This window comes from Colossoma macropomum, unplaced genomic scaffold (assembly GCF_904425465.1).
Source record: "Colossoma macropomum unplaced genomic scaffold, Colossoma_macropomum, whole genome shotgun sequence".
NCBI lineage: Eukaryota > Metazoa > Chordata > Actinopteri > Characiformes > Serrasalmidae > Colossoma > Colossoma macropomum.
Genome location: NW_023494798.1, coordinates 36,584,625 through 36,612,124, shown reverse-complemented (window position 1 = coordinate 36,612,124; position 27,500 = coordinate 36,584,625). Strand labels below are relative to the sequence as shown.

The 27,500-nt window shown below is 42.5% G+C and overlaps 1 protein-coding gene across 1 annotated transcript in view; it reads left to right on the top strand.

Moving 5' to 3' along the window:
- The window catches only part of rasa2 (RAS p21 protein activator 2), a 79,417-nt gene that overhangs the window by 35,789 nt on the left and 16,128 nt on the right, over window positions 1-27,500 (top strand). The window contains exons 4-19 of the mRNA XM_036585111.1: window positions 2,332-2,426; window positions 4,886-4,962; window positions 5,670-5,753; window positions 9,865-9,937; window positions 12,764-12,840; window positions 15,301-15,402; window positions 15,933-16,086; window positions 17,336-17,484; window positions 18,689-18,803; window positions 20,615-20,689; window positions 21,046-21,169; window positions 22,181-22,287; window positions 22,514-22,600; window positions 22,846-22,923; window positions 23,609-23,682; window positions 24,670-24,776. Of these exons, the coding sequence (XP_036441004.1) occupies window positions 2,332-2,426; window positions 4,886-4,962; window positions 5,670-5,753; window positions 9,865-9,937; window positions 12,764-12,840; window positions 15,301-15,402; window positions 15,933-16,086; window positions 17,336-17,484; window positions 18,689-18,803; window positions 20,615-20,689; window positions 21,046-21,169; window positions 22,181-22,287; window positions 22,514-22,600; window positions 22,846-22,923; window positions 23,609-23,682; window positions 24,670-24,776 (1,578 nt within the window). The remainder of the gene's footprint in view (window positions 1-2,331; window positions 2,427-4,885; window positions 4,963-5,669; window positions 5,754-9,864; window positions 9,938-12,763; window positions 12,841-15,300; window positions 15,403-15,932; window positions 16,087-17,335; window positions 17,485-18,688; window positions 18,804-20,614; window positions 20,690-21,045; window positions 21,170-22,180; window positions 22,288-22,513; window positions 22,601-22,845; window positions 22,924-23,608; window positions 23,683-24,669; window positions 24,777-27,500) is intronic.

Below are 27,500 nucleotides of genomic sequence, written 5' to 3'. Positions count from 1 at the left end.
TGGTGAGGAGTGGTGATGAGTGATCAGTGGTAATGAGTGATCAGTGGTGATGATTGATGATGAGTGGTAAATGATTAGTTGTGATGAGTGACAAGGAGTGAGCAGTGGTGAGGAGTGATGAATAGTGATCAGTGGTGAGTGATTAGTGATGAGTGGTAAATGATTGGTGGTGATGAGTGATGAGGATTGATCAGTGGTGAGGAGTGATAAGTGGTAAATGATCAGAAGTGATGAGTGACATGGTACGTTATGAGTGATGTTAAATGATTTTAAGTGACAATGATGTGAGAGTGATGTGGTGATGATAAGTGATGGTAATTGATGATGAGTGATAGTAATTGATGAGCGATAATTGGTGATGACAGATGCTACCTGATGAGTGGTGAGTGATGAGTGATAATAATTGAGTAATGTAATTGATGATGAGTGATCATCAATTGTGATGATGTGTGATAATTGATAAGTGATCATAAGTGATGAGTGATGATAATTGATGAGTGATAATAAGTGATGAGTGATGATAAGTGATGAGTGATGATCATGAGTGGTAATAGGTGATGAGTGATGATAATTGAGTGATAATCAGTGATGATAAGTGATGATGAGTGATAGGTGATGAGTGATGATAATTGATGAGTGATAATAAGTGATGATAATTGATAATAAGTGATAATAAGTGATGATGAGTGATAGGTGATGAGTGATGATAATTGATGAGTGATAATAAGTGATGATAATTGATAATAAGTGATAATAAGTGATGATGAGTGATAAGTGATGAGTGATGATAATTGATGAGTGGTAATAAGTGATGATGAGTGATGATAATTGATGAGTGATGATAATTGATGATGAGTGATGATAATTGAGTGATTAAGTGATGATGAGTGATGATGATTGATGAGTGATAATGAGTGAGGATGAGTGATGATAATTGATGAGTGATAATGAGTGATGATGATTGATGAGTGATAATGAGTGAGGATGAGTGATGATAATTGATGATGAGTGATGATAATTGAGAGATAATAAGTGATGAGTGATAAGTGATGATAAGTGATGAGTGATGATAATTGATGAGTGATGATAATTGATGATGAGTGATGATAATTGAGAGATAATAAGTGATGATAAGTGATGAGTGATGATAATTGATGAGTGATAATAAGTGATGAGTGATGATAATTGATGAGTGATAATAAATAATGATAAGTGATGATAATTGATGAGTGATAAGTGGTGATAAGTGATGATAATTGATGAGTGATAATAAGTGATGATGAGTGATGATAATTGAGTGATAATAAGTGATGAGTGATGATAATTGATGAGTGATAATAAGTGATGAGTGGTAATTGATGAGTGATAATAAGTGATGATGAGGGATGATAATTGAGTGATAATAAGTGATGAGTGATAATAAGTGATGATGAGTGATGATAATTGATGAGTGATAAGTGATGATAAGTGATGATAATTGATGAGTGATAATAAGTGATGATGAGTGATAATAAGTGATGATGAGTGATCAGTGATGAGTGATGATAATTGATGTGATAATAAGTGATGATGAGTGATAATAAGTGATGAGTTATGATAAGTGATGATAATTGATGAGTGATAATAATTGAGTGATAATGAGTGATGATGAGTGATGATAAGTGATGAGTGATAATGAGTGATGATGAGTGATGATAAGTGATGAGTGATAATGAGTGATGATGAGTGATGATAAGTGATGAGTGATAATGAGTGATGATGAGTGATAATAAGTGATGAGTGATAATGAGTGATGATGAGTGATAATAAGTGATGAGTGATAATGAGTGATGATGAGTGATGATAATTGATGTGATAATAAGTGATGAGTGATGAGTGATAAGTGATGATGAGTGATGATGAGTGATGATAATTGATGAGTGATAATAAGTGATGATGAGTGATGATAAGTGATGAGTGATAATGAGTGATGATGAGTGATAATAAGTGATGAGTGATAATGAGTGATGATGAGTGATGATAACTGATGTGATAATAAGTGATGAGTGATGAGTGATAAGTGATGATGAGTGATGATGAGTGATGATAATTGATGAGTGATAATAAGTGATGATGAGTGATGATAAGTGATGAGTGATAATGAGTGATGATGAGTGATAATAAGTGATGAGTGATAATGAGTGATGATGAGTGATGATAACTGATGTGATAATAAGTGATGAGTGATGAGTGATAAGTGATGATGAGTGATGATGAGTGATAATAATTGAGTGATAATAAGTGATGATGAGTGATGATAATTGACGATGAGTGGCGTGTTTGTGTTTTCAGGTAAAGTGTCCATTAGAAAGGATGACCTGTGTAAGTACAGTGGGAAGGAACACTGGTTTGGGCTGCAGCCTGTAGATCCAAACTCAGAAGTTCAGGTGAGCATAAAACTGTTTTTCTTTATTTTTACTGTTTTCCATATTTTAAAGTAACTCTGTAATATACTATATAATACTGACCATCTATTAAATAGGACTGTTTAGACCCCGCCCACCCAAAGCTGAATAGTTCAGTTACATTAACAAGGTTACACTTTTAGCAAGGCACATTTTAATATCATAATTAGGATAATAAAACTCTACAATTCACTATTTTCTAAACAAACACTTTGGTTTAAAACTACTTTACATTTAAAATTATATATATATACTATAATTTAAAATTTTACCCATGTGTGGTTCACATGCGGGACAGGCATGATTCAGGTGTTGCCCAGGTATTGCTCAGGTGTGGGACAGGTGTGATTCAGGTGGGGCTCGGGTGGGACTCAGGTGTGGGTCAGGTGTGAGGCTCATGTGGCTCAGGTTTGGGGCAGGTGTTAGGCTGGTGTGTCTCAGGTGTGAGGCTGGTATCGCTCAGGTAGGGCAGGTGTGGCTCAGGTGTGGTTCAGGTGTTGCCTTGGTGTGGCTCAGGTGTGGCTCAAATGTTACTCAGGTATCACCCTGCTGTGGCTCAGGTGTTGCACAGATGTGACTCAAGTGTTGCTCAGGTGTAACTCAGTGTGGGGTAGGTGTTGCTCAGGTATGGCCTAGTTGTTGTTCAGGTGTTGTCCAGGTGTGGCCCAGGTTTTGCTCAGATGTGAGGCAGGTATTGCTCAGATGTGGCTCAAGTGTGAGTCACAAAAAATGACAAAAATAGCAGAAAAATAAAGCATGTTTTTTTCTTACATAAAAAATCTGTGAACACAACAGTAACTTTTATATCAAATTCCAATCGTGATAAAATATTTCCTCTCCTGCTCACAGACACTGATGTGTTTTGGACTGAAAGTTCAGTATCTGCTCTTTCCACAGTTTATCCACTCGTTTCAGAAATAATTCATACAGTTCATACAGCATGATTTTATAATCAGTGATAGCTGGTGAGGGTGAACTCATCAGCACCGATGAATGGTTTCACATGACGCGGCTCTCAGCCGGCAGGGCGGACGCAGCCTCACTTCCTCTGTGTGGTTAGTCACCGCTCCTGCTGTTGGCCAATCAGATCACATTACCGTTATTCATAGTCATTCTGTGGTCCAATCACATTGCTGTTTGATTAGTCACCCCTCTTCCGTGGCCCAATCACGTCGCAGCAGACTGAGCTCCGCTCCACATCCTGTTTTTGTGTATGGTGTACGCACCGCTCTGTTTTGTACACACGAGTCACCTTTCAGCAGAATCAAGGACAGAGAGGATGTGTCACTGTCACAGCCAGTCACACGGATTATAACAGGTCAGAAAGGGTCAAAAAGATTCAGAAAAGTCATAAAGAATCTGAAACTTAAAGATTCAGAAAGATTCCTAATGATTCATGAAGATTCAGAAAAATTCAAAAACGGTCATAACAAATCAGAAAGATTCAACAAAGGGTCAAAAAGAATCAAAGATTCAAAAGGGTCATAAGGAATCAGAAAGATTCAGAAAGAATCATAAAGAATCAGAAAGATTCAAAAAAAGGTCAAAAAGAATCAGAAAGATTAAAAAAAAGGTCAAATAGAATCAGAAAGATTCAGAAAGGGTCATAAAGAATCAAAGATTCAGAAAGGCTGTGTCTGAAACTGAAGCTAGCTGTCTCATCTTATAAGTCAGTGCCTCAGAAGGCAGCGTTGTCCACTGTGCCAGTTCTGGTGTTTTCGTGTGATGTGGTTTTCTGTTGTTGTTTTTTTTTTAATCTGCGTGGACACAGAGGATTATGGGAAATGTACGACAGCGAAGGATACATTTACACTGCCTTCAAAAACGACTGAAAGATTCAGAGAGAACAGTGTGTAGGAGTTGGGGGGTAATTTAGTCTGTATCTCTGTTTGTATCCACACACATTACTGATTTATCAGTGAGGTTTTATGCATTACAATATAATACATTTCAATATGTTAAAAGAAATATCACACTATGCAGCCGTATAATCACAACACTGATATTCTGTATCGCGCTGCTCATATTTTCAACATGCTGTGAATCTAAATGTTTTTATAAATCTGAGACCTCACAATGATTTTGATTTATGTTTTTTTTTTAGGAAATGCTAATAAAAAATAAATAAAAGCTCAGATTTCTCCACTTTTCATATGTTTGATTCAGTTCCCTTTGGTTAATTTGATTCAGAATCATTTTTCAAAAAAACACACCGAATACACAAATATGGTTTACACTGCAGTGAAGTACGGACAATTAAAACAAACACCCCAAACTTTTAAAAGTTTTGCTTTATTATTTATTGTATTTACAGTTTTGGATTGTTATGGTTGCAAATGGCCTGAGACTTTCATTTTGGCCAAAAAATGAGCACCTGCTTCACTGAATATCAGTATAATGTATCGTAATTGATCCTAAAGTGGTTGTGTTTGTGTTCTCAGGGTAAAGTTCATCTGGAGATGAAGCTGAATGAGCTGATCACAGATAACGGGCCGGTTTCTCCGCGGCTGCAGGTCAGGTGAGGAACCGCCTTTACAGTAGAGCCCACCAGAACCAGTGGTCCACTGGTGCAGTGTAGCGTGACGTTTATCTGCACGTCTGTTTATTTCCAACTGTTATCTTCACATCTGCACTTACCACTTCAGCTGCTTCCATCTTCATTACCATTAAATGACCTTCAGACAAATTTTTCTTTATTTTCAGTGTTTGTTTTTTTATATAGGATCATAGGTATATATAGATCATCATATGGTGGGGGCGTATTGGGTCATCAACAAAAAAAAACGAGAGTTGGAGAGGCAGTGCCCCCCCAGTCGTAATGCAAAGCTAGAGAAAAGCCTGGTAGTGAAAGCTTTTTGATGAAGAAAACTTACACCCCACAAACAAACAACCCCGCAACATTTTTTTTTACTGTTTTTTAATATTACCTTTCATTTCATTTGATGTTACAAAATCACAGTTTACAAAATCACAGCAGTCTAGAACCTGTTTTAATATTTATTACCATTGTAAAGAAGTCGGATCTCAGCTCTGAGTGATCTCACCCCAAACATACGCAATCATTACAGTCAAGCTCATCCACACCCTTTACTGATATAGCTGATATTGATCTGTTGAAATAAACCTTTAATCAGCTGTGAAAATGATGTTTCAGATCAGATCGTCTCTGTTATTAATAGCGAGTGTCTTTATTTCAGACATTTGTGTCTGTGTTTGTTTGTGTAGGATAATCGAGTGTCAGGGGTTGCCTTTGATAAGTGGTCAGAACTGTGACTCTTTCGCCACAGTAACGCTCATCGGACCTGCCAGGTAACTCACACTCGCTACAGTTCACTCACACTCGCTACGGTTCACTCACACTCGCTACAGTTCACTCACACTCGCTACGGTTCACTCATATTCACTATAGTTCATTCACACTCACTACAGTTCACTCATATTCACTATAGTTCACTCACACTCACTACAGTTCACTCACACTCACTACAGTTCACTCACACTCGCTACAGTTCACTCATATTCCCTATAGTTCACTCGCACTCGCTACAGTTCACTCACACTCACTACAGTTCACTCACACTCACTACAGTTCACTCACACTCACTACAGTTCACTCACACTCGCTACAGTTCACTCATATTCCCTATAGTTCACTCGCACTCGCTACAGTTCACTCACACTCACTACAGTTCACTCACACTCGCTACAGTTCACTCATATTCCCTATAGTTCACTCGCACTCGCTACAGTTCACTCACACTCACTACAGTTCACTCATATTCCCTGTAGTTCACTCGCACTCGCTACAGTTCACTCGCACTCGCTATAGTTCACTCACACTCGCTACAGTTCACTCGCACTCAATATAGTTCACTCACTCTACAGTTTACTTACACTGACACTCGCTACAGTTCACTCATGCTTGCTACAGTTCACTCACATTCACTATAGTTCACTCGCACTCACTACAGTTCACTTGCACTCACTATAGTTCACTCATTCTACAGTTTACTCACACTGACACTCGCTACAGTTCACTCACACTCGCTACAGTTCACTCACACACTACAGTTTAAAACACTACAGTTCACTCACAGTCGCTACAGTTCACTCACACTCGCTACAGTTCACTCACACACTACAGTTTAAAACACTACAGTTCACTCACAGTCGCTACAGTTCACTCACACTCGCTACAGTTCACTCACACACTACAGTTTAAAACACTACAGTTCACTCACACTCACTACAGTTTAGACACTACAGTTTACTCACACTAACACTACAGTTCACTCACCCTGCTACAGTTCCCTCACACTCGCTACAGTTCACTCTCACTCGCTACAGTTCACTCACACTCACTACAGTTCTCTCACACTCGCTACAGTTCACTCACACACGCTTGCTACAGTTCACTCACACTTACTACAGTTCACTCACCCTGCTACAGTTCACTCACACTCGCTACAGTTCACTCACTCACTACAGTTCCCTCAAACTCGCTACAATTCACACACACTTACTACAGTTCACTCTCACTCGCTACAGTTCACTCTCACTCACTACGGTTCACTCACACTCACTACAGTTCACTCACTACAGTTTACTCACACTGACACTTGCTACAGTACACTCACACTCACTACAGCTCATTCACACACTACAGTTTAGACACTACAGTTTACTCACACTAACACTACAGTTCCCTCAAACTCGCTACAGTTCACACACACTTACTACAGTTCACTCTCACTCACTACAGTTCACACACACATTTACTACAGTTCACTCTCACTCACTACAGTTCACTCACACACACTCACTACAGTTTACTCACACTTACTACAGTTCACACGCTTGCTACAGTTCACTCACACTCGCTACAGTTCACTCAAACTCACTACAGTTTCCTCACACTTGCTACAGTTCACTCTAACTCACTACAGTTCAGTCACACACACTCACTACAGTTTAGACACTACAGTTCACTCACACTTACTACAGTTCACTCACACACACTCACTACAGTTTAGACACTACAGTTCACTCACACTTACTACAGTTCACTCACTCGCTACAGTTCACTCACACACGCTTGCTACAGTTCACTCACTCGCTACAGTTCACTCACACACGCTTGCTACAGTTCACTCAAACTCACTACAGTTTCCTCACACTTGCTACAGTTCACTCTAACTCACTACAGTTCACACACACTTGCTACAGTTCACTCACACTCGCTACAGTTCACTCACTCACTACAGTTCACTCAAACTCGCTACAGGTTACACACACTTACTACGGTTCACTCTCACTCACTACGGTTCACTCTCACTCACTACAGTTAACTCACACTCACTACAGCTCACTCACACTCACTACAGTTCACTCACACTCACTACAGTTTAGACACTACAGTTTATTCACCCTGCTACAGTTCACTCACACTTGCTACAGTTCACTCACTCACTACAGTTCACTCAAACTCGCTACAGTTCACACACTCACTACAGTTCACTCAAACTCACTACAGTTCACTCAAACTCGCTACAGTTCACACACACTTACTACAGTTCACTCTCACTCGCTACAGTTCACTCACGCTTGCTACAGTTCACTCACGCTTGCTACAGTTCACTCACGCTTGCTACAGTTCACTCACACTCACTACGGTTCACTCTCACTCACTACGGTTCACTCTCACTCACTACGGTTCACTCAAACTCACTACAGGACTGAGGCTCCACCCAAAACCACATCACATTAAATAGTATGTCAATAGTAAAACACCACCAACAGACGTCCATTGGTTAGTGTAGTATGTGTAGTATAGTAGTAGGTTTTGGATGCAGCTGGAGTCTCTGACTGTCTCGCCTTCCTAAGTTAGTGTTGCTATGGCTGCCAAACTCAGTTTAAGCTAGATGTTAGCGTCTGTAGCACCTGATGCTAACATCTAGTCCGCTCGTGACACAGCACTGAGAAGGAGAATAGTGATAGTAGTGAGAGAAGTGAGAACCGAGATAATCAGAATAGTCATAACAGTGAGAATAGTGACAATAGCAAGAATAATTATTCTGTTTGAACTCACGACTGTCTCTATTCTCTCTGTTCTCACCACTATTATTGTTCTTAAATATTGTCACTAGTTTCCATATTCTGACTACTCTCATTCTCTGTTTTCACTAATTTCACTGCTCTCACTGCTCTCCTTCTCACTGCTGTGTCACGAGAGTAGTGACAGAGCGAGAGCAAGAGTGGTGAAAATAGAAAGAATAGAGAGAATTGTGATAGTGAGAGTTGTGAGGATAAAGACAGTCATTTGAATAGTGAGAGTAGAGAGGATAGTAAGAATAGTGATGGTGAGGATGGTGATAGTGAGAGTAGTGATGGTGAGGATAGTGATGAGATATTGAGCGTTATTACAGGTGAGTAGTGGAGGAGACGGTGGAGTCTGAGCTGAGCAGGTGGGGGTTTGTTATTAAATTTTCGCTGAGTGGTTCTTGGTAATTTGATCCATGTCGTGACTGAAGCCCTTAATGATAAGTTCACAGATGTGGAAAGTAATGAATTACATTCACTCTCATCACTGTACTCAAGTACATTTTCACCAGTAACAGAAACTCATCACGATAACAACGAAACTTTGCTTTGTGTTTGTGCTGTAGTTCACATTTACTCTCACACTCACCTCAGAGGTGTTTCACCGAGAGGACACACACACACACACACACTGTCCTTCACACACCAGTGCTGTGTGTTTACACTTCTGACAGAGAGATTTTCCACAGCAGAGAGAGAGAGAGACAGAGAGATATAGAGTTATAGTTAGAGCTGACAGCGAATTATAATGGGAAAGAGAGAGAGAGGTATAGTGAAAGTGAGAGAGAGAAAGTTATAGTGAGACAGTGAGAGAGAGAGAGGTATAGTGAGAGAGAGGGTATAGTGAGAGAGAGAAAGAGAGAGAGGTATAGTGAGTGTGAGAGAGTGAGGTATAGTTAGAGAGAGAGTGAGGTATATTGAGAGTGTGAGAGAGAGAAAGAGAGAGAGGTATTGTGAGAGAGAGTGAGGTATCGTAAGAGAGAGTAAGAGAGAGGTATTGTGAGATAGAGAGAGATGTATAGTGAGAGAGAGGTATGGTGAGAGAGAGTGAGAGAGAGAGGTATGGTGAGAGCAGGTCAGGCTGACTCAGCTCTTCTGTGTTTATGGAAAGTGTGGAGGAAGTTTGTATGTAAAGCTGTGGAGGGGTATGTAAACTTATGTAAAGGAAGAGAGTAAACAGATCATCTGTCTGTATTCCTCCATTCATCCCCTTCTCTCTCTCTTTCTCTCTCTCCCTCTGTCTCTCTCTCTCTCTGTCTCTCTCTCTCTCTCTCTCTGTCTCTCTGTCTCTCTCTTTCTCTCTCTCACTCTCTCTCTGCAGGTCTGATCAGAGGAAGACTAAAGTGAAGAAGAAAACTAGTGATCCTCACTTTGAAGAGACGTTCTACTTTGAGGTAACGCTGTGTGTAATTATTGGCACGCTCCGTTAATCACACGTGCTCATCACCCGCCGTACGTTCACACAGGTGTCCAGCGTTCAGTTGTTTCCTATTAGAGCAGATTTGTGGCCGTGATTTAGTGACAGGCAGCAGAGAAACACAGCCGATTTACATTCTCTCAACTCAGTATGACGCAGTGAAGCGACAGTCTGAGTGATTGGCTCAAACAAACCCCTCAGACAAGTCGGAGACACTGAGGCCCCGCCCCTGCTCTTCCTTTCTATTCCTGAAGCTATCACTCAAAATATAGAAGAGAAACTTTTATTATTATTGTATATGTATATTATATGTATATTATATACAGTACATATTTCTTTTCCATTTTGTTGTTAGAATCTCGACAGTGTACACGCCAACACATGGTTACAGTTCACTGTGTACAGACTCTCGGATCCTCGCTTCTGTATAATACCCGCACACTATTTCACAGTAAAAGTCCCCCTCATTTCCTCAGTTTCAAACACAAAAAACCAACTCATTACATCATAACAATAAATCAGAGCAAAGCTTTTAAAAAATCTGTTAATTTTGTTTAATCTGTTCTTTTCTGTTAATCATCTCATTTGTCAGTGCTGTTGTTGCATTTATTTTGATGCGTAAAGAACATGATCTAACAAACTCTAGATAGAATAAGAAAAACAAGCATTGGATAAGATGGCACAGTTGAACTTCCAGTGCACACAGGAATAGGGATCCTGTCAGCCAGGGATGCATCGATAATATCTTCATACTTACATAATCGATATATGATGAGAGTTTGATGAGAGTATGATGAGAATATGATGTGAGTATGGTGAGAGTACGGTGAGAGTACGATAAGAGTACCATGAGAGTTTGATGAGAGTACGGTGAGTATGATGAGAGTATGATGAGAGTACGGTGAGTATGATGAGCGTATGATGAGAGTACGGTGAGTATGATGAGAGTACGGAGAGTATGGTGAGAATATGATGAGAGTTTGATGAGAGAATAGTGAGAGTTTGGTGAAGGTATGATGAGAGTTTGGTGAGAGTATGATGAAAGTTTGATGATAGTATGATGAGAGATTGATGAGAGAATAGTGAGAGTTTGGTGAGAGTATAATGAGAGTATGGTGAGAGTTTGATGAGAGTTTGATGAGAGTATGATGAGAGTACGGTGAGTATGATGAGAGTTTGGTGAGAGTGTGATGAGAGAATGATGAAAGTATGGTGAAGGTATGATGAGAGTTTGGTGAGAGTATGATGAAAGTTTGATGATAGTATGATGAGAGATTGATGAGAGTTTGGTAAGAGTATGATGAGAGTACGGTGAATATGATGAGAGTTTGATGAGAGTATGATGAGAGTTTGGTGAGAGTATGGTGAGAGTTTGATGAGAGTCTGGTGAGAGTATGGTGAGAGTTTGATGAGAGTACGATGAGAGTATGGTGAGAATATGGTGAGAGTATGATGAGAGTACGGTGAGAGTACGACGAGAGTATGGTGAAAGTTTGATGAAAGTATGATGAGAGTATGGTGAGTATGGTGAGAGTGCGATGAGAGTACGGTGAGTATGATGAGAGTATGGTGAAAGTGCGATGAGAGTACGGTGAGAGTATGATGAGAGTATGGTGAAAGTGCGATGAGAGTACGGTGAGAGTATGATGAGAGTATGGTGAAAGTGCGATGAGAGTACGATGAGAGTATGGTGAGAGTATGATGAGAGTAGGATGAGAATACGGTGAGAGTACGACAAGAGTATGGTGAGAGTTTGATGAAAGTACGATGAGAGTTTGGTGAGAGTATGATGAGAGTTTGGTGAGAGTACGATGAGAGTACGGTGAGAGTGCGGTGAGAGTATGATGAGAGTACGGTGAGAGTGCGATGAGAGTACGATGAGAGTGCGGTGAGAGTACGGTGAGAGTATGATGAGAGTACGGTGAGAGTATGATGAGAGTACGATGAGAGTACGGTGAGAGTATGATGAGAGTACGGTGAGTATGATGAGAGTACGGTGAGAGTATGATGAGAGTACGGTGAGTATGATGAGAGTATGGTGAAAGTGCGATGAGAGTACGGTGAGAGTATGATGAGAGTACGGTGAGTATGATGAGAGTACGGTGAGAGTATGATGAGAGTACGGTGAGTATGATGAGAGTATGGTGAAAGTGCGATGAGAGTTTGGTGAGAGTATGATGAGAGTATGGTGAGAGTATGATGAGAGTATGGTGAAAGTGCGATGAGAGTTTGGTGAGAGTATGATGAGAGTATGGTGAGAGTATGATGAGAGTATGGTGAAAGTGCGATGAGAGTTTGGTGAGAGTATGATGAGAGTATGGTGAGAGTATGATGAGAGTATGGTGAAAGTGCGATGAGAGTTTGGTGAGAGTATGATGAGAGTATGGTGAGAGTATGATGAGAGTATGGTGAAAGTGCGATGAGAGTTTGGTGAGAGTATGATGAGAGTATGGTGAGAGTATGATGAGAGTATGGTGAGAGTATGATGAGAGTTTGGTGAGAGTATGATGAGAGTATGGTGAGAGTATGATGAGAGTATGGTGAAAGTGCGATGAGAGTTTGGTGAGAGTATGATGAGAGTATGGTGAGAGTATGATGAGAGTATGGTGAGAGTATGATGAGAGTTTGGTGAGAGTATGATGAGAGTACAGTGAGTATGATGAGAGTATGATGAAAGTGCGATGAGAGTTTGGTGAGTATGATGAGAGTATGATGAGAGTATGGTGAGAGTATGATGAGAGTATGGTGAGTATGATGAGAGTTTGGAGCTGAAGCAGGTGCTGAACTGACTATGTGGTTTTAGGTGTCCAGATCCAGCAGCTACGCCAAGAAATCCCACTTCCAGGTGGAGGACGAGGACATAGAGAAACTGGAGATCAAGTACGTTTATCATCTCTCCTCTTTGTGATTGGCCCGTTCCTCTCCTGCTGAAAGAGCACAGTTATGGGAGGAGTCTGGAGAGGGGGGTTTGGGTAGAGTCTGGAGGGGGGTTGTGGGTGGATTCTGGGTGTGTGTGTGGGCGGAGTCTCGCAAGGAGGCTTGTGGGCAGAGCCTGGAGTGGTGTGTGAGCGGATGCTGGTGGGTGGTTGTGGGCGGAGTCTGAGGGTTGTGGGAGGGGATTAAGACACTGAGTGGAGCAGTGTTGAGTGTGAGCTGAGAGCTGATTGGCTGTGATAGGGTTGTTTTTTTTAAGCTCATGAATAAGAGTCTCTCTCTCTGTGATCCTAAAGCGCTCCACTACAGCACACAGGTAAGGACAGGTGTGGTAAGAATAGGTGTGGTAAGAACAGGTGTGGTAATCCCAGGGTTAAAGGGCCTGATCGATATATCAGTTAGCTGATAGTATCTGCTGTTTTTGAAGATGAACACACAACACCGCCCATAGCATTCGAGAAGCTCCGCCCCCTTCATGCTACAGTATTTACATTATTTAAAGGAACGGTTCACCACAAAATCACCACCTCCACTCAGCCTGTTGTGTTTTATTTTATATTACTTATTTTACTGTTGTGTTTTATTGAATATTTTACTGAATAACTGTAACTGTGAATATTTTTACTTTATCTTACGGATTATTGTCTTAGTTGTTTCTTTACTTTTTATTTGTTTTCTCTGTTTCTTATTTGAGCTTCAATGTCGTATTTCTTTTTCGTTTATTTTTTTTAGATTTGTTTTTTGGTTGATTGAATTCTGTTCTGTCCCTGTTCAGCTCGCTCGGCTGTGCTGTAAACAAGGGTCTCCCTCAGTGCAGCTCCGAGACGTGTTTGGTGTCTGAGGTTTGATTGTTCAGCTTTAGCGCTGAAGCTACAGCTTCATTACTTGTTAGCTGTGTTAGCCTCTTAGCTCTAGTGCTAAAGGTAAGGAAACAACATTGGCTGATTGATTACATTGGAGTGAAGGGGAGTTAGATTTTTGGTGAACTGTTACTTTAAGACAGAGTTTCTGCTGTTTGAGTTTAAGAAACTAAACCAGATCAGTAAAGCAGTTTAACTAAAACTAGTATTTTAATATAATTAATACTATCAGAATGTTTAAAGTCGGGCTCTGCTGTGTGTGTGTGTGTGCAGTGTTGTGTGTGTTTTCCTTCCACAGCGCCCCCCATCAGCAGGGAGCAGATTGACTCTTATTGGGAGGATTTTGGAAAACTGTGTGATTTGTGTGCTGTGTGTGTTAGGCATGAAAATCTTTTGGCACCCCTGTAGTTTGAGTGCTGGGATGCGTTTTTGATGTATTAAAAATGAACATTGTTTTTTAATTTTAATAACAGTTTTCCTCTGGTTCTGTTCAGTCTCTCCTTCATGTGTTTATTTATAAGCAGCAGTGAAGACGTTTAAAGGTTCGTGTTTAAATGCGGCTAAATTAGCGCTTTGAACGCTCTGGGTCCTCAGTGCTGCTGTGTGAAGCTCCGCCCCTTCAGAGACCGACACAGCCAATGCTATTGGTTGAAGATGCAAAGTTAAAAAAATCATATAATTTTAGTGAAAAAAATTATTACTGAGCTGAATTTATCTCTCTGTTCTCTCTCTCTCTCTCTCTCTCTCTCTCTCTCTCTCTCTGTGTGTTCTGTCTCTCTCTCTCTCTGCATTCTGTCTCTCTGTGTTCTCTCTCTCTGTGTGTTCTGTCTCTCTCTCTCTCTGTGTGTTCTGTCTCTCTCTCTCTCTGTGTTCTGTCTCTCTCTCTGTGTGTTCTGTCTCTCTTTCTCTGTGTTCTGTCTCTCTCTCTGTGTGTTCTGTCTCTCTCTCTGTGTGTTCTGTCTCTCTTTCTCTCTCTGTGTTCTGTCTCTCTCTCTCTCTGCGTTCTGTCTCTCTGTGTTCTCTCTCTCTCTGTCTCTCTCTCTCTCTGCGTTCTGTCTCTCTGTGTTCTCTCTCTCTCTGTCTCTCTCTCTCTCTGCGTTCTGTCTCTCTTTCTCTCTCTGTGTTCTGTCTCTCTGTGTTCTCTCTCTCTCTGTCTCTCTCTCTCTCTGCGTTCTGTCTCTCTTTCTCTCTCTGTGTTCTGTCTCTCTGTGTTCTCTCTCTCTCTGTCTCTCTCTCTCTCTGCGTTCTGTCTCTCTTTCTCTCTCTGTGTTCTCTCTCTCTCTGTCTCTCTCTCTCTCTGCGTTCTGTCTCTCTTTCTCTCTCTGCGTTCTGTCTCTCTGTTCTCTCTCTCTCTGTCTCTCTCTCTCTCTGCGTTCTGTCTCTCTTTCTCTCTCTGTGTTCTGTCTCTCTCTCTCTCTGTGTTCTGTCTCTCTGTGTTCTCTCTCTCTCTGTCTCTCTCTCTCTCTGCGTTCTGTCTCTCTCTCTCTGTGTTCTGTCTCTCTGTGTTCTCTCTCTCTGTCTCTCTCTCTCTCTGTCTTTCTCTCAGGGTGGAGCTGTGGAATAACGGTAATTTGGCTCAGGATGTTTTCCTGGGAGAAACACGAGTGTCGCTGAAGATCCTGAGAAACGACGTCGTTCACAAAGCATGGTGAGACAGTCAGCTCTCAGAATGTGATTGGCTGACGCAGCCTAACCAAACCCAATCTGCAACCAATCAAATGCAGAATGTGGACTAGACATCACATGACATCTCGAATAAAGATTTAAACTCTACACAAATCTAAATCTGTAAACTGAGCGATTGAACAGGCGTTGATGAGTTCACTGTGTGTAAGTAGGAGGTAAACGTCCCACAGTGACGGACTCAGGCTTGTACTTTAGCGCTGTGTCTCTAGTTTCGAGGGGGAAAGCCTCGTCTCTCCAGCTCTCACTGCTGAGGAGCAGCAACGCCTTAAGGACAGCTCAGCATTTCGTCTCGCCGGAGAGACGGCTGGATCTATAGGATCTGTCCGATCTATATCCTCACTGTTAATGCTGGACTGAGGAGCAGATGGATTAATCATTTATCAGAAATACCTCAATCATGCATTTCCGATCATAAAAAAATGTTATGCAATGGATAACTGTCCTCCTGATCAGGTGTGTGTGTGTGTGTGTGTGTGTGTGTGTGTGTGTTAGGTACCTGCTGCAGCCCCGGGGGAACGGTACTAAGCCTAAGCCTGATGATTTGGGTTCCCTGAGGCTGAATGTGACCTACACTGAGGACAACGTTCTCCCGTCCTCCTGCTACATTCCCCTGCGCAACCTGCTGCTCAAATCACCTGATGTTCAGGTACCACAGCGCCACCCTGCTGGCTGGAGGAATAGCAGACACACACACACACACACACACACACACACACTCACAAAAACAGGGCTGTAATGTTTAGTGCATGTTTATTTTATAGGATCATTGTGCTTGTATTTAAACTCTGAAAGAACTGCAGTAATACTCTGATTGGAAGTAATACTTTAATAATTAAAGTAATACTGATTGCAATAATACTTTGGTTGGAAACAAAAGGGTTACATTTTTAAATGCCCAACGAAAAATTATCCAGTCAACTTTGTTTTCTCTGTGGTATGTAGGTAGATTAATATTAATATTAATATTAGTAGTATAATAATTTTGTAGGTAGTTTGACCAGAGGAGGATGGGTCCCCCCATGTGAGCCTTGGTTCCTCCCAAGGTTTCTTCCTCAGCTCTGAGGGAGTTTTTCCTGACTCGCTCACCTGGAGGATTTACATTTCATGTTGAAACTTTGTTCTAAACGGATTTCTGTGAAGCTGCTTTGTGACAACATCAGTTGTAAAAAGCGCTATACAAATAAATTTGACTTGACTTGACTAGATACAGCCAAACAAGCTCTCCCATTGGTTAGGTTCAGGAGCTGTTCACCAGTGGTCTCCAGCCCTCTCCTGGAGATCTGCCTTCCTCCTGAAGGCTGGCTGAATCAGGTGCATTAGTGTTGAGTGAGGAGGCGGAGCAGATTAATAGACACAAGTTGGAAATAACTCTGCAGGAAGGTAAATGTTCTGGAGGCCTCTGTCTTACACAGTAGGTTAACTACCAACATCATCAGGAAGTGACAGAGAAATCAAACAATCGGTTTGATTTACAGTGGGGTGGAGAGAAAAAACGTCACTCTAGTCCTTCTGGAAGTTCTAGATAACTGACTGTGAATAAGTTGTAGTCTGTGCAAGTTTGGGTTAGTTGTTAGGAACGTTAAACAGCAACGACAGCTCTGTGTCAGAACTCTTCACTGAGCGAGTCACAATAAAACTGCTACACACAAGCTCAGATATATCATAATGACTTTTACAAGCTTCAGATGTCTGTGTTTCATCTGGAACGGCCGAACAGTGTTCAAGTGCAGCTCAGTGCTAACATACTACTGGAAGTCTTATAGGGGTGCTAACTAGTGTCATTGTAGAGGCCCGAAGTGAACAGTTCACCACCGCTGCCTGGTTTTGGTTATTTTACATTCACTCAGTTCATTCTCTCTCTCTCTCTCTCTCTCTCTCTCTCTCTCTCTCTGTAGCCCATCTCTGCGTCTGCAGCTCATATTCTGGGGGATGTTTGTAGAGATCGGTCTGAAGCGTCTCTGCCGGTCGTTCGGTTGCTGCTGCATCATAACAGACTGCTGCCTTTCCTCACCGCGATCGCTGCCTTAGAGCTGGACAACACACAGTGAGTGAACTCCTTCAGAATGTATTTCTTACCTTCAAGATGAAATAAACGCAGAACCTGAACATGAAGATCACATGTTCTCCAGACTGAACACAGTTTCCAGTTTTCATCACTGACGTCCAGCGAGAGCAACAGTGTCTCCATGTTTCAATCATTGAGCGCATATGTCATATATGCAGTCAATGAGTATATATATCATACATATCATACACTCTATGGACAAAAGTATTGGGACACACCTCTTAATTACTGAATTTCATTCAGTCTCATTGCCACAGGTGTATAAAATCAAGCACCCAGCCATGCAGTACAGTTTGGTGGAGGAGGGATGATGCTATGGGACTGTTTTTCAGGGGTTGGTCTAGAACCCTTAGTTCCAGTAAAGGGGATCTTAATGCTTCAGCAGAACAAGACATTTTGGACAGTTGTACACTTCCAAATTTGTGGAACAGTTTGGGGAAGAACCTTTCCTGTTCCAGCATGACTGAGCCCCAGTGACCAAAGCAGCTCCATAAAGGCCTGACTGGGTGAGTTTGGTGTGGAAGAACTTGACTGACCCTGGGATGAACTAGAAAAGAGATTGTGAGCCAGACCCTCTCGTCCAACATCAGTGTTTGACCCCACAAATGCTCTTCTGGATGAATGGGCAAAAATTCCCACAGACACTCTCCAAAATCCTGTAGAAGCTTCCCGGGACCACACACACACACACACACACACATCATCTAAACCGCTTATCCTTCTGGGTCGCGGTGGGGTGCTGGAGCTATCCCAGCTGTCATTGGGCGGAAGGCAGGATACACCCTGGACAGGTCGCCAGTCCATCGCAGGAAAGGGGGACCAACTCCACATTAATGCCCATGGATTTAGAATATGGTTCATAAAAGCTGCTGTAGGTGTGATGTGTAGTTGTCCCAATACTTTTGTCCATATAGTGTATATAGTGGTTCAGCAGTAGTTTGCTGCTGGTGGATTTATACGTAGTTCTCTTGCGAGTGTCGTCAGTGTTGTCTGCTGGACGAGCTGAAGGATTCACTTTAAAAGACGTTTAAAAGCTGTATTTGAAGAGCTACAATCACAGATTCTATCAGAGCGACACACAGCGCTGCAGCTGGGCTTCAGCCTGAACTGCTAAAGATAAACTAGGGAATTATACATGTTTCTGTTCATCAACACGGACAGTCTTTCCTCTTTCTCCCTGCAGAGAGGCCAACACCATATTCCGCGGGAATTCTCTGGCGACTCGCTGCATCGACGACATGATGAAGATGGTGGGGAGGAGCTACCTGACCGTCACACTCAAACCTGTACTGGACGAGGTAACGTCTGCTGGGACCTCCGGCCAGCAGGGGCAGCTGTTCTCACTTTACCCAGTCATTTGACTGATTATATGGATTTATAAGGAGTTGTTATAGTTAGATTATATGTGGTTATGTGTAGTTTATATATTTGGATTATATAAAATCAAATCACGTTTATTGTCACATCACATTAACACAGGTGCAAAGGTGAGTGAAAATCTTAGGTGTGTAGCCCCCTGTAGTACTCACATATACAAAAATAAATAAATAAATATATATATATATATATATATTATATATATATATATATATATATATATATATATATATATGGTAATAATGTAATATAAGTTATGAAATAAAAGCTATGATATGTACAGTTGTACACATTGCCATATATATGATTAGTGAGTCTGACGTAGATAAATGAGATGCAGGTACACAGGGGATAGAATATTAAAGCAGTAGGCCACTCGAGGCTGTGGGTTACTGCAATTTTATCATGGGAGGGGTTTCTTAGGCACAACGCGAAGCGGAGTAAAACCTCCTTCCCTGTGATAAAATCACTGTAACGCACAGCCAACGTAAAATATTTTTCAGAATAATTTGTCATTATTAATAATAATCGACATAAACAAGTTTTCCGAAAAGAAATGTAGGAAAAACTTCGGTCACCCATCGCTGTATGTACAGAACCGGGTTCTTACTCCATCAGTATACTCTGTGGTCCATGTGAGCAGCATGAAACTCAAAGGTTATTCCAATATAAGCACAAGGGTTTTTTCCGTTCCGTGGCACAGTGATATACAGTTCAGTTACGGTGAGGCTTCATAGGTGTGCGTATATCATGGATTTTACAACGGCTTTGAACACGCCTCAGCCAATGAGATTTTAGGACCGCAACTATCCGTTTTATAATGATGTACATATTCCAGATTATATAAGATATGAATAGAGGATGTACAGGATGTCTGTATGTGCAGGTATAGATTTGCTGGATTGAAGGTGCAGTAAGATCAGAGTGAGTCTGTTGGTGTGGATGATGTGTGGATTGTCCAGGGAGATCATCATGATGACTCAGCGGTGCAGTTACAGGCCTACTGACCGATACACCAGCACTACTGGCTGTTCAGCAGCCTGATGGCCCGGGGAAGAAACTTTCTCGGAACCAGCTGGTTCTGGACTTTATGCTTCTGTACCTCCTCCCACTTGGCAGCTGTGAGAACAGCTTGGTGGTTTGGGTGGGTGGAGTCCTTTAGAACCCTCCTGGTCTTCCTCAGGCAGCGGCTGGTGTATAAATCCAGGAGGTTTGGGAGCTGGACCCTGGTGATGTGCTGGACTGTCCGCATGATGGAGCTGTTAGAACGCTCTCCACAGTACATGTGTAGAATGTTCTGAGGATGCGGGGGTTCATGCCATATGGGATTAGGTGTTGTTTATATATTTGGATTACATGGAGTTATAGGTAGATTAAATGAGTTAAAGGGCATTTATATATATTATATCTGGAGTTTTGTGGAGTTTGTATAGTTAGATCTTAGAGTTAGACAAAAATGTATAGAGAGTTTATATAGTCTGATTATATAAAATTTATATAGTTGGGTTATATGGAGTTTATATAGTTAGATTTATGAGGAGTTAACATAGTTTGACTGATTTGATTTCATATAGTTTACATTGTTTATAAGTATGTATGTCCATGTTGGGTTATACTGAGTTTAGTTGGATTATGTAGAGTTTATGTATTTTGTCTGTGCTGGTTAATCCATCTGGTTTGAGTGAACATTCTGTGCCAGATATGAACTGAATTTAGTTTTTTATTTCTGCAGATCTGTGAGTCCAATAAGACGTGTGAAATCGATCCAGTGAAACTGAAAGAGGGAGACAACGTGGAGGTCAACAAGGTGAGCCCTGTGAATGTGGAGCTTGTGGTGAGGTTAGACGGCCCTCTTTAGCATCACGTCTACTCTTTGTCAGTGTTGCCGATCATCAGACTCCATTAAAAACACAAAGCTGGTCTCCTGTGTTGCCGTGGTAACAGAGAACGTTCTGGCTGGAGATACGCTGCAGCTCGGCTAACAGGGATCTTTCTGAGTTTATCACGTTAGAGCGCAGGTCCTCGAGTAAACTCTGAGTGTTTGAGGATCGTCCAAACTCAGCACTCTGTATTTATTTATTTAGATTATTTTGTTTCTATTTTGACGTTTATTTTTTCCCTGTCTGATTGCGCTAATGTGCCGTATGTGTGTTGTGTTCTCAGGAGAACCTGCAGGTGTATGTTCAGAAGGTCTTCTCCTCCATTACCCAGTCCAGTGCCACCTGTCCTCCGTTGATGTGTGACGTGTTCAGGGCTCTGCGCCGCCTCGCGTCCGACAGGTTCCCTGGTGAGAGAAACCACCACAAACAGCCTGCAGTGTTGCTAATAAACCACTAGGAGGAGCCAGAGAACCCAAATAGACCCAGCCTGTTCTAAAGCTCCTGTCTTCCCATTTTTATGATTTTCTTCTATTATCTGTAGATTTTGTGATGTTTTTACTCTGAACTGGCAGAGAAAGAGAGGTGATGTTTCTTCTGTCAAGAGATTTTTTAAATTGCTTTTTCTGCTGTTTCTTCAGCTTTATTTGAGCTGGTGGGACTAAATTTGGTGCATTTGGCATGTGAACGCCTCTCCCGCTGATCCAATCTGGCACCATTTGAAAATGCCTGCTATGTAGAATGAATTAACATAACATATGGTACCTTTTGGTACTGACCTGTCAGGAGCCAGAACGAGTTTTCCTGCGGTTCTCGATACCCATTTCTAGATGCTGGTTCCTACTTGTGTTGTCCGCCTGCTGCAGGATCCTACATATGAGATTAACGTCATTACGAGAGCGCGATGGCTAGCGAGCCACCTTAACTGAACACTCAGATCAGAATTCATGTGTTCTTTTCGCTGTGGTCAGCGTTACCATGGCAACATCACCGAACCTGAAGTTACATCCAGTAAACGGTGTAAAATCATCCAACGCTTTTTCACCCTCATCGTTAATAATGAAGCTGAGAGCTGATCAGAGTGAATGATTTGGTGATGTTCTCTCTTCTGCTGGTCAGTTTGTTGTTCATTCAGGTGACGTTATTGATCAGGATGAGTGCATGAGGGTCGCTTCAGCCTCATTAATAATAGATTTGAATCACGTTTGAGCCATAAAGTGAAAAAGGCCAGATCTCAGCAAAAATCTGAGCAGCGAGGCTGATAATGTGAGGTCCAGAGCAGAAGGAGCAGAGACCGATATCAGCCTCAGTGTCTCTGACTGTAGCCAGAACCGCCTGCAGTGAAGTGTCTGAGCCACTAGGGGGAGCCGGACTCTCAGTGTTCTCTCTCTCTCTCTCTCTCTCTCTGTGTGTGTCTGTAGGTGACCCCCATGTCCAGTACTCAGCGGTCAGCAGCTTCGTGTTTCTGAGGTTCTTTGCTGTGGCTGTTCTCTCACCTCACACCTTCCAGCTCCGCCCACACCATCCGGTCAGTGTTTTCTTTCTTTCTGTCTAAACATTTTCTTTAAAATGTTTTTTTTTTCTCTGTTTGTATTTGTTTACTTTAACATGATTTATTTATTCTCCTCTTTCTCTCTTTTTATGTGCTCCCTCTCTCTCTCTCTCTCTCTCTCTCTCTCTCCCTCCCTCTCTTTCTCTCTCTCCTCTCTCTCTCTCTCTCTCTCTCTCTCTCTCTCTCTCTGTCTCTCTCTCAGGACCCGGATGTTTCCCGCACTCTGACGCTCATCTCTAAAACTATCCAGACTCTGGGCAGTTGGAGCAGCTTGTCCAAAAGCAAACTGGTATATTTTATTTGACAGTTGGTTTGAAGTGTTAACGCATTAATAGTTCTCTCTCTTTTTTTGAAAACCTCGTTAACTCGTCTTCCTAGTTTGACCTTAAGACCATCTGAAATACAGGTTGAGGCTGAATTATCTTAATCGTTTGGCAGCTCTGATATAAATTTGTTCTCAGATTTATTAATGTAACGTGTGTTAATGTGATCGGAGACTGATCGTCTGTCTGTGTGTTTCTGTTTTTCCTGCAGTCCAGTTTTAAAGAGTCCTACATGTACGATTTCTTCAAATTATTCCTAGAAGATCAATGTATAGAAAAAGTTAAAAAGGTAAGAGTTCTGCTGCACTGACACCACAAAACACCGTCACAGATCAAAGATCTGATCATTCAGTTCAAACGTGAAAAGTATGAAAAACATCAGTTTTGTGATTATTTACATTGTTAAGATGACGGTGGCTGGACACGCGTGACTTGGAGCGTTTAGTAGCTGCTTCCTCCACATTAACTCAGTTACGGCAGCAATGATAAATATACGGGATCAATCAATCAATAAATAAATAAATATTAATGCAGGGTTTCAAAATCAGTACAAAACAATGGAAAATTGAACTGTGATTAAACAACTAATCATATTACACAGATATTACATTTGTGTTCTGGACTTTCCAGTGTTTTAGACTTTACTGTGTACTGGACTTCACTGTATTCTGGACTTTACTATGTTCAGGGCTTTACAATGTTTTAAATGTACAGTGTTCTGGACTTTACTGTGTTTTAAACTTTACTGTCTTTTAAACTTTACAGTGTGCTGGACTTTACTGTGTCCTGGAGTTTACTGTGTTCTTGACTTTGTTGTGTTCTGGACTTTACTGTGCTTTAAACTTCACAGTGTTCTGGACTTTATTGTGCTCTGGACTTCACAGTGTTTTATGTTGTTCTCTGTTCTGAGCTGTTTGTCCTGGCTGTGGTTTGAGCTCTGAGCTGTGAGTGACCCTCTGCTGTCTGCTGGTCAGTTTTTAGATGATATCTCCTCCAACGTGAGCAAAGGGACGTGTGGAGTGGAGGACTCAGTTGTGCTGAAGGAGGGGTGAGTCACTGCTCACACAGCACAACACACACTAACACAGCACACTCCAACACAGCTCACTAACACAGCACACTCCAACACAGCACACTAACACAGCACTCTAACACAGCTCACTCTAACAGCACACTAACACAGCACTCTAACACAGCTCACTCTAACACAGCACTCTAACACAGCTCACTAACACAGCTCACTAACACAGCACACTAACACAGCTCACTAACACAGCACTCTAACACAGCTCACTCTAACACAGCTCACTCTAACAGCACACTAACACAGCACTCTAACACAGCACTCTAACACAGCTCACTAACACAGCTCACTAACACAGCACACTAACACAGCGCTCTAACACAGCTCACTCTAACACAGCTCACTAACACAGCACACTAACACAGCACTCTAACACAGCTCACTAACACAGCACACTAACACAGCTCACTAACACAGCACTCTAACACAGCTCACTAACACAGCTCACTAACACAGCTCACTAACACAGCACTTTAACACAGCTCACTAACACAGCTCACTAACACAGCACTCTAACACAGCTCACTAACACAGCTCACTAACACAGCTCACTAACACAGCACTTTAACACAGCTCACTAACACAGCACTCTAACACATTAACACAACACACACTAACACAGCTCACTAACACAGCTCACTAACACAGCACTTTAACACAGCTCACTAACACAGCTCACTAACACAGCACTCTAACACAGCTCACTAACACAGCTCACTAACACAGCTCACTAACACAGCACTCTAACACAGCACTCTAACACAGCTCACTAACACAGCACTCTAACACATTAACACAACACACTCTTAACACAAAACACTCTAACACAGCACTGTAACATACTAACACAACACACCAGAGAGAGTCCTTCAATACTGCAGATACAGAATCAACACCAGTTAGACATGAGGTGAAAACTGTCTGTCTGTCTCTCTGTCTGTCTGTCTGTAGAGAGGTCCATAAGCGAGCTCAGGGGAAGAAGCGTCTGGGGAAGAAGAATTTTAAGAAGCGCTGGCTGAGAGTCACCAACCGAGAACTTTCATACCACAAACATAAAGGTAACCAACGAATCTCTCTCTCTCTCTCTCTCTCTCTCTCTCTCTTCTCTGTCTCTGTCTGTCTCTCTCTCTCTCTCTCTCTGTCTCTGTCTGTCTCTCTCTCTCTCGTCTGTCTCTCTCTCTCTCTCTCTCTCTCTCTGTCTCTCTCTCTCTCTCTGTCTGTCTCTCTCTCTCTCTCTCTCTCTCTCTCTCTCTCTGTCTCTGTCTCTGTCTGTCTCTCTCTCTCTCTCTCTCTGTCTCTGTCTGTCTCTCTCTCTCTCTCTCTGTCTCTCTCTCTCCCTCTCTCTCTCTCTTCTCTCTCTCTCTCTCTATGTCTCTCTCTCTCTGTCTCTCTCTCTCTCTCTGTCTCACACACACACCCTCCTTCTCTGGAGTGAGGTGCAGTGCCACGATTCCCAAACTGCCCAGTGACACTGGGGATCAGGGCTGCACACTAAATCATAGTATTATCGCTACTGCGATATGAGTGTCCATGGTGAACACATCGTTGAGAGCTGCGATCACTAAATGGATCAAATGACCTCACAGCTTCATGAAATGCGTCCCCATGTCTGAGCAGCTGCTCACAGGCCTAAGATCACTATGCGCAATGCCAAGTGTCGGCTGGAGGGGTGTAAAGCACCACCACTGGACTCTGGAGCAGTGGAACCGTGTTCTCTGGAGTGATGAATCAGCTTCTCTATCTGTCAGTCTGATGATGAATCTGGGTTTGGTGGATGTCAGGAGAACGTTACCTACCGGACTGCAGAGCCAACATTGGGTGGGGGTTCGGGGGGGTGGGGTTAGATGTTTGAGGAATTTGTTTCTTGGCTGAACTGTCACTTTAATGAGAGCGTCCAGTTGTGAAAGGAAACAGTGCTGTATCTGGGGTTCTTCCAGTGTGAGCTCAGTTCCTCTCCGTTTGCTCACGCTCTGAGAATTCCTGAGACCCCTCCACTAATGAGCGCAGACGAGGTGAATTTACGGCGCTCTGTAACGACCTGCGGTAGACGTCCTGCAGTCCAGCTCATGTTTGCAGAACGATTAAAGGTGGTGACTCTGCAGGTGCTATTTGGTCTCGGCAGGACGTTCTGAGACAACTCTGAGCTCTGAGCTCTGAGTCCTGATCCAGAGTTGGAGCTCAATCCACACTCTGCCTATTACAGCATCACCTGCACACACACACACACACACACACACACACACACACACACACAGACACGCATACACACACAGACACACACACACAGACACACACACACACACACACAGCAGCACACACACACACACACACGCATACACACACACACAGACACACACACACACACCAGACACACACACACAGACACACACACACACACACACACACACACACACAGACACGCATACACACACACACACACACACACACAGACACGCATACACACACACAGACACACACACACACACACACAGACACACACACACACACAGACACGCATACACACACACAGACACACATACACACACACACACACACACAGACACGCATACACAGACACACAGACACACACACACACACAGACACACACACAGACACACATACACACACAGACACACACACACACACACACAGACACACACACACACACACACACACACACACACACACAGACACACACACACACACACAGACACGCATACACACACACAGACACACATACACACACAGACACGCATACACACACACACACACACACACACACACAGACACGCATACACACACACACACACATACACACACAGACACACACACAGACACACACACACACAGACACACACACAGACACGCATACACACACACACAGACACACACACACAGACACACACACACACACACACACACAGACACACACACACACACAGACACACACACAGACACACACAGACACACACACACACACACACAGACAGACACACACACACACAGACACGCATACACACACACACACACAGACACACACACACAGACACACACACACACACACACACACACACAGACACACACACACAGACACACACACAGACACACACACACACAGACACACACACACAGACACACACACAGACACACACACACACAGACACACAGACACACACACACACACACAGACACACACACACAGACACGCATACACAGACACACACACACACACACGCATACACACACACAGACACGCATACACAAACACACACACACAGACACGCATACACACACACACACACACACAGACACACACACACACACACAGACACGCATACACAAACACACACACACAGACACACACACACACAGACACACACACAGACACACACACACACACACAGACACGCATACACAAACACACACACAGACACACACACAGACACACACACACACACAGACACGCATACACAAACACACACACAAACACACACACAGACACACAGACACGCATATACACACACAGACACACAGACACGCATACACAAACACACACACAGACACACACACAGACACACAGACACGCATATACACACACAGACACACAGACACGCATACACAAACACAGACACACAGACACGCATACACAAACACACACACAGACACACACACACAGACACGCATACACAAACACACACACAGACACACATACACAGACACACACACACAGACACGCATACACAAACACACACACAGACACACACACACACACACACAGACAC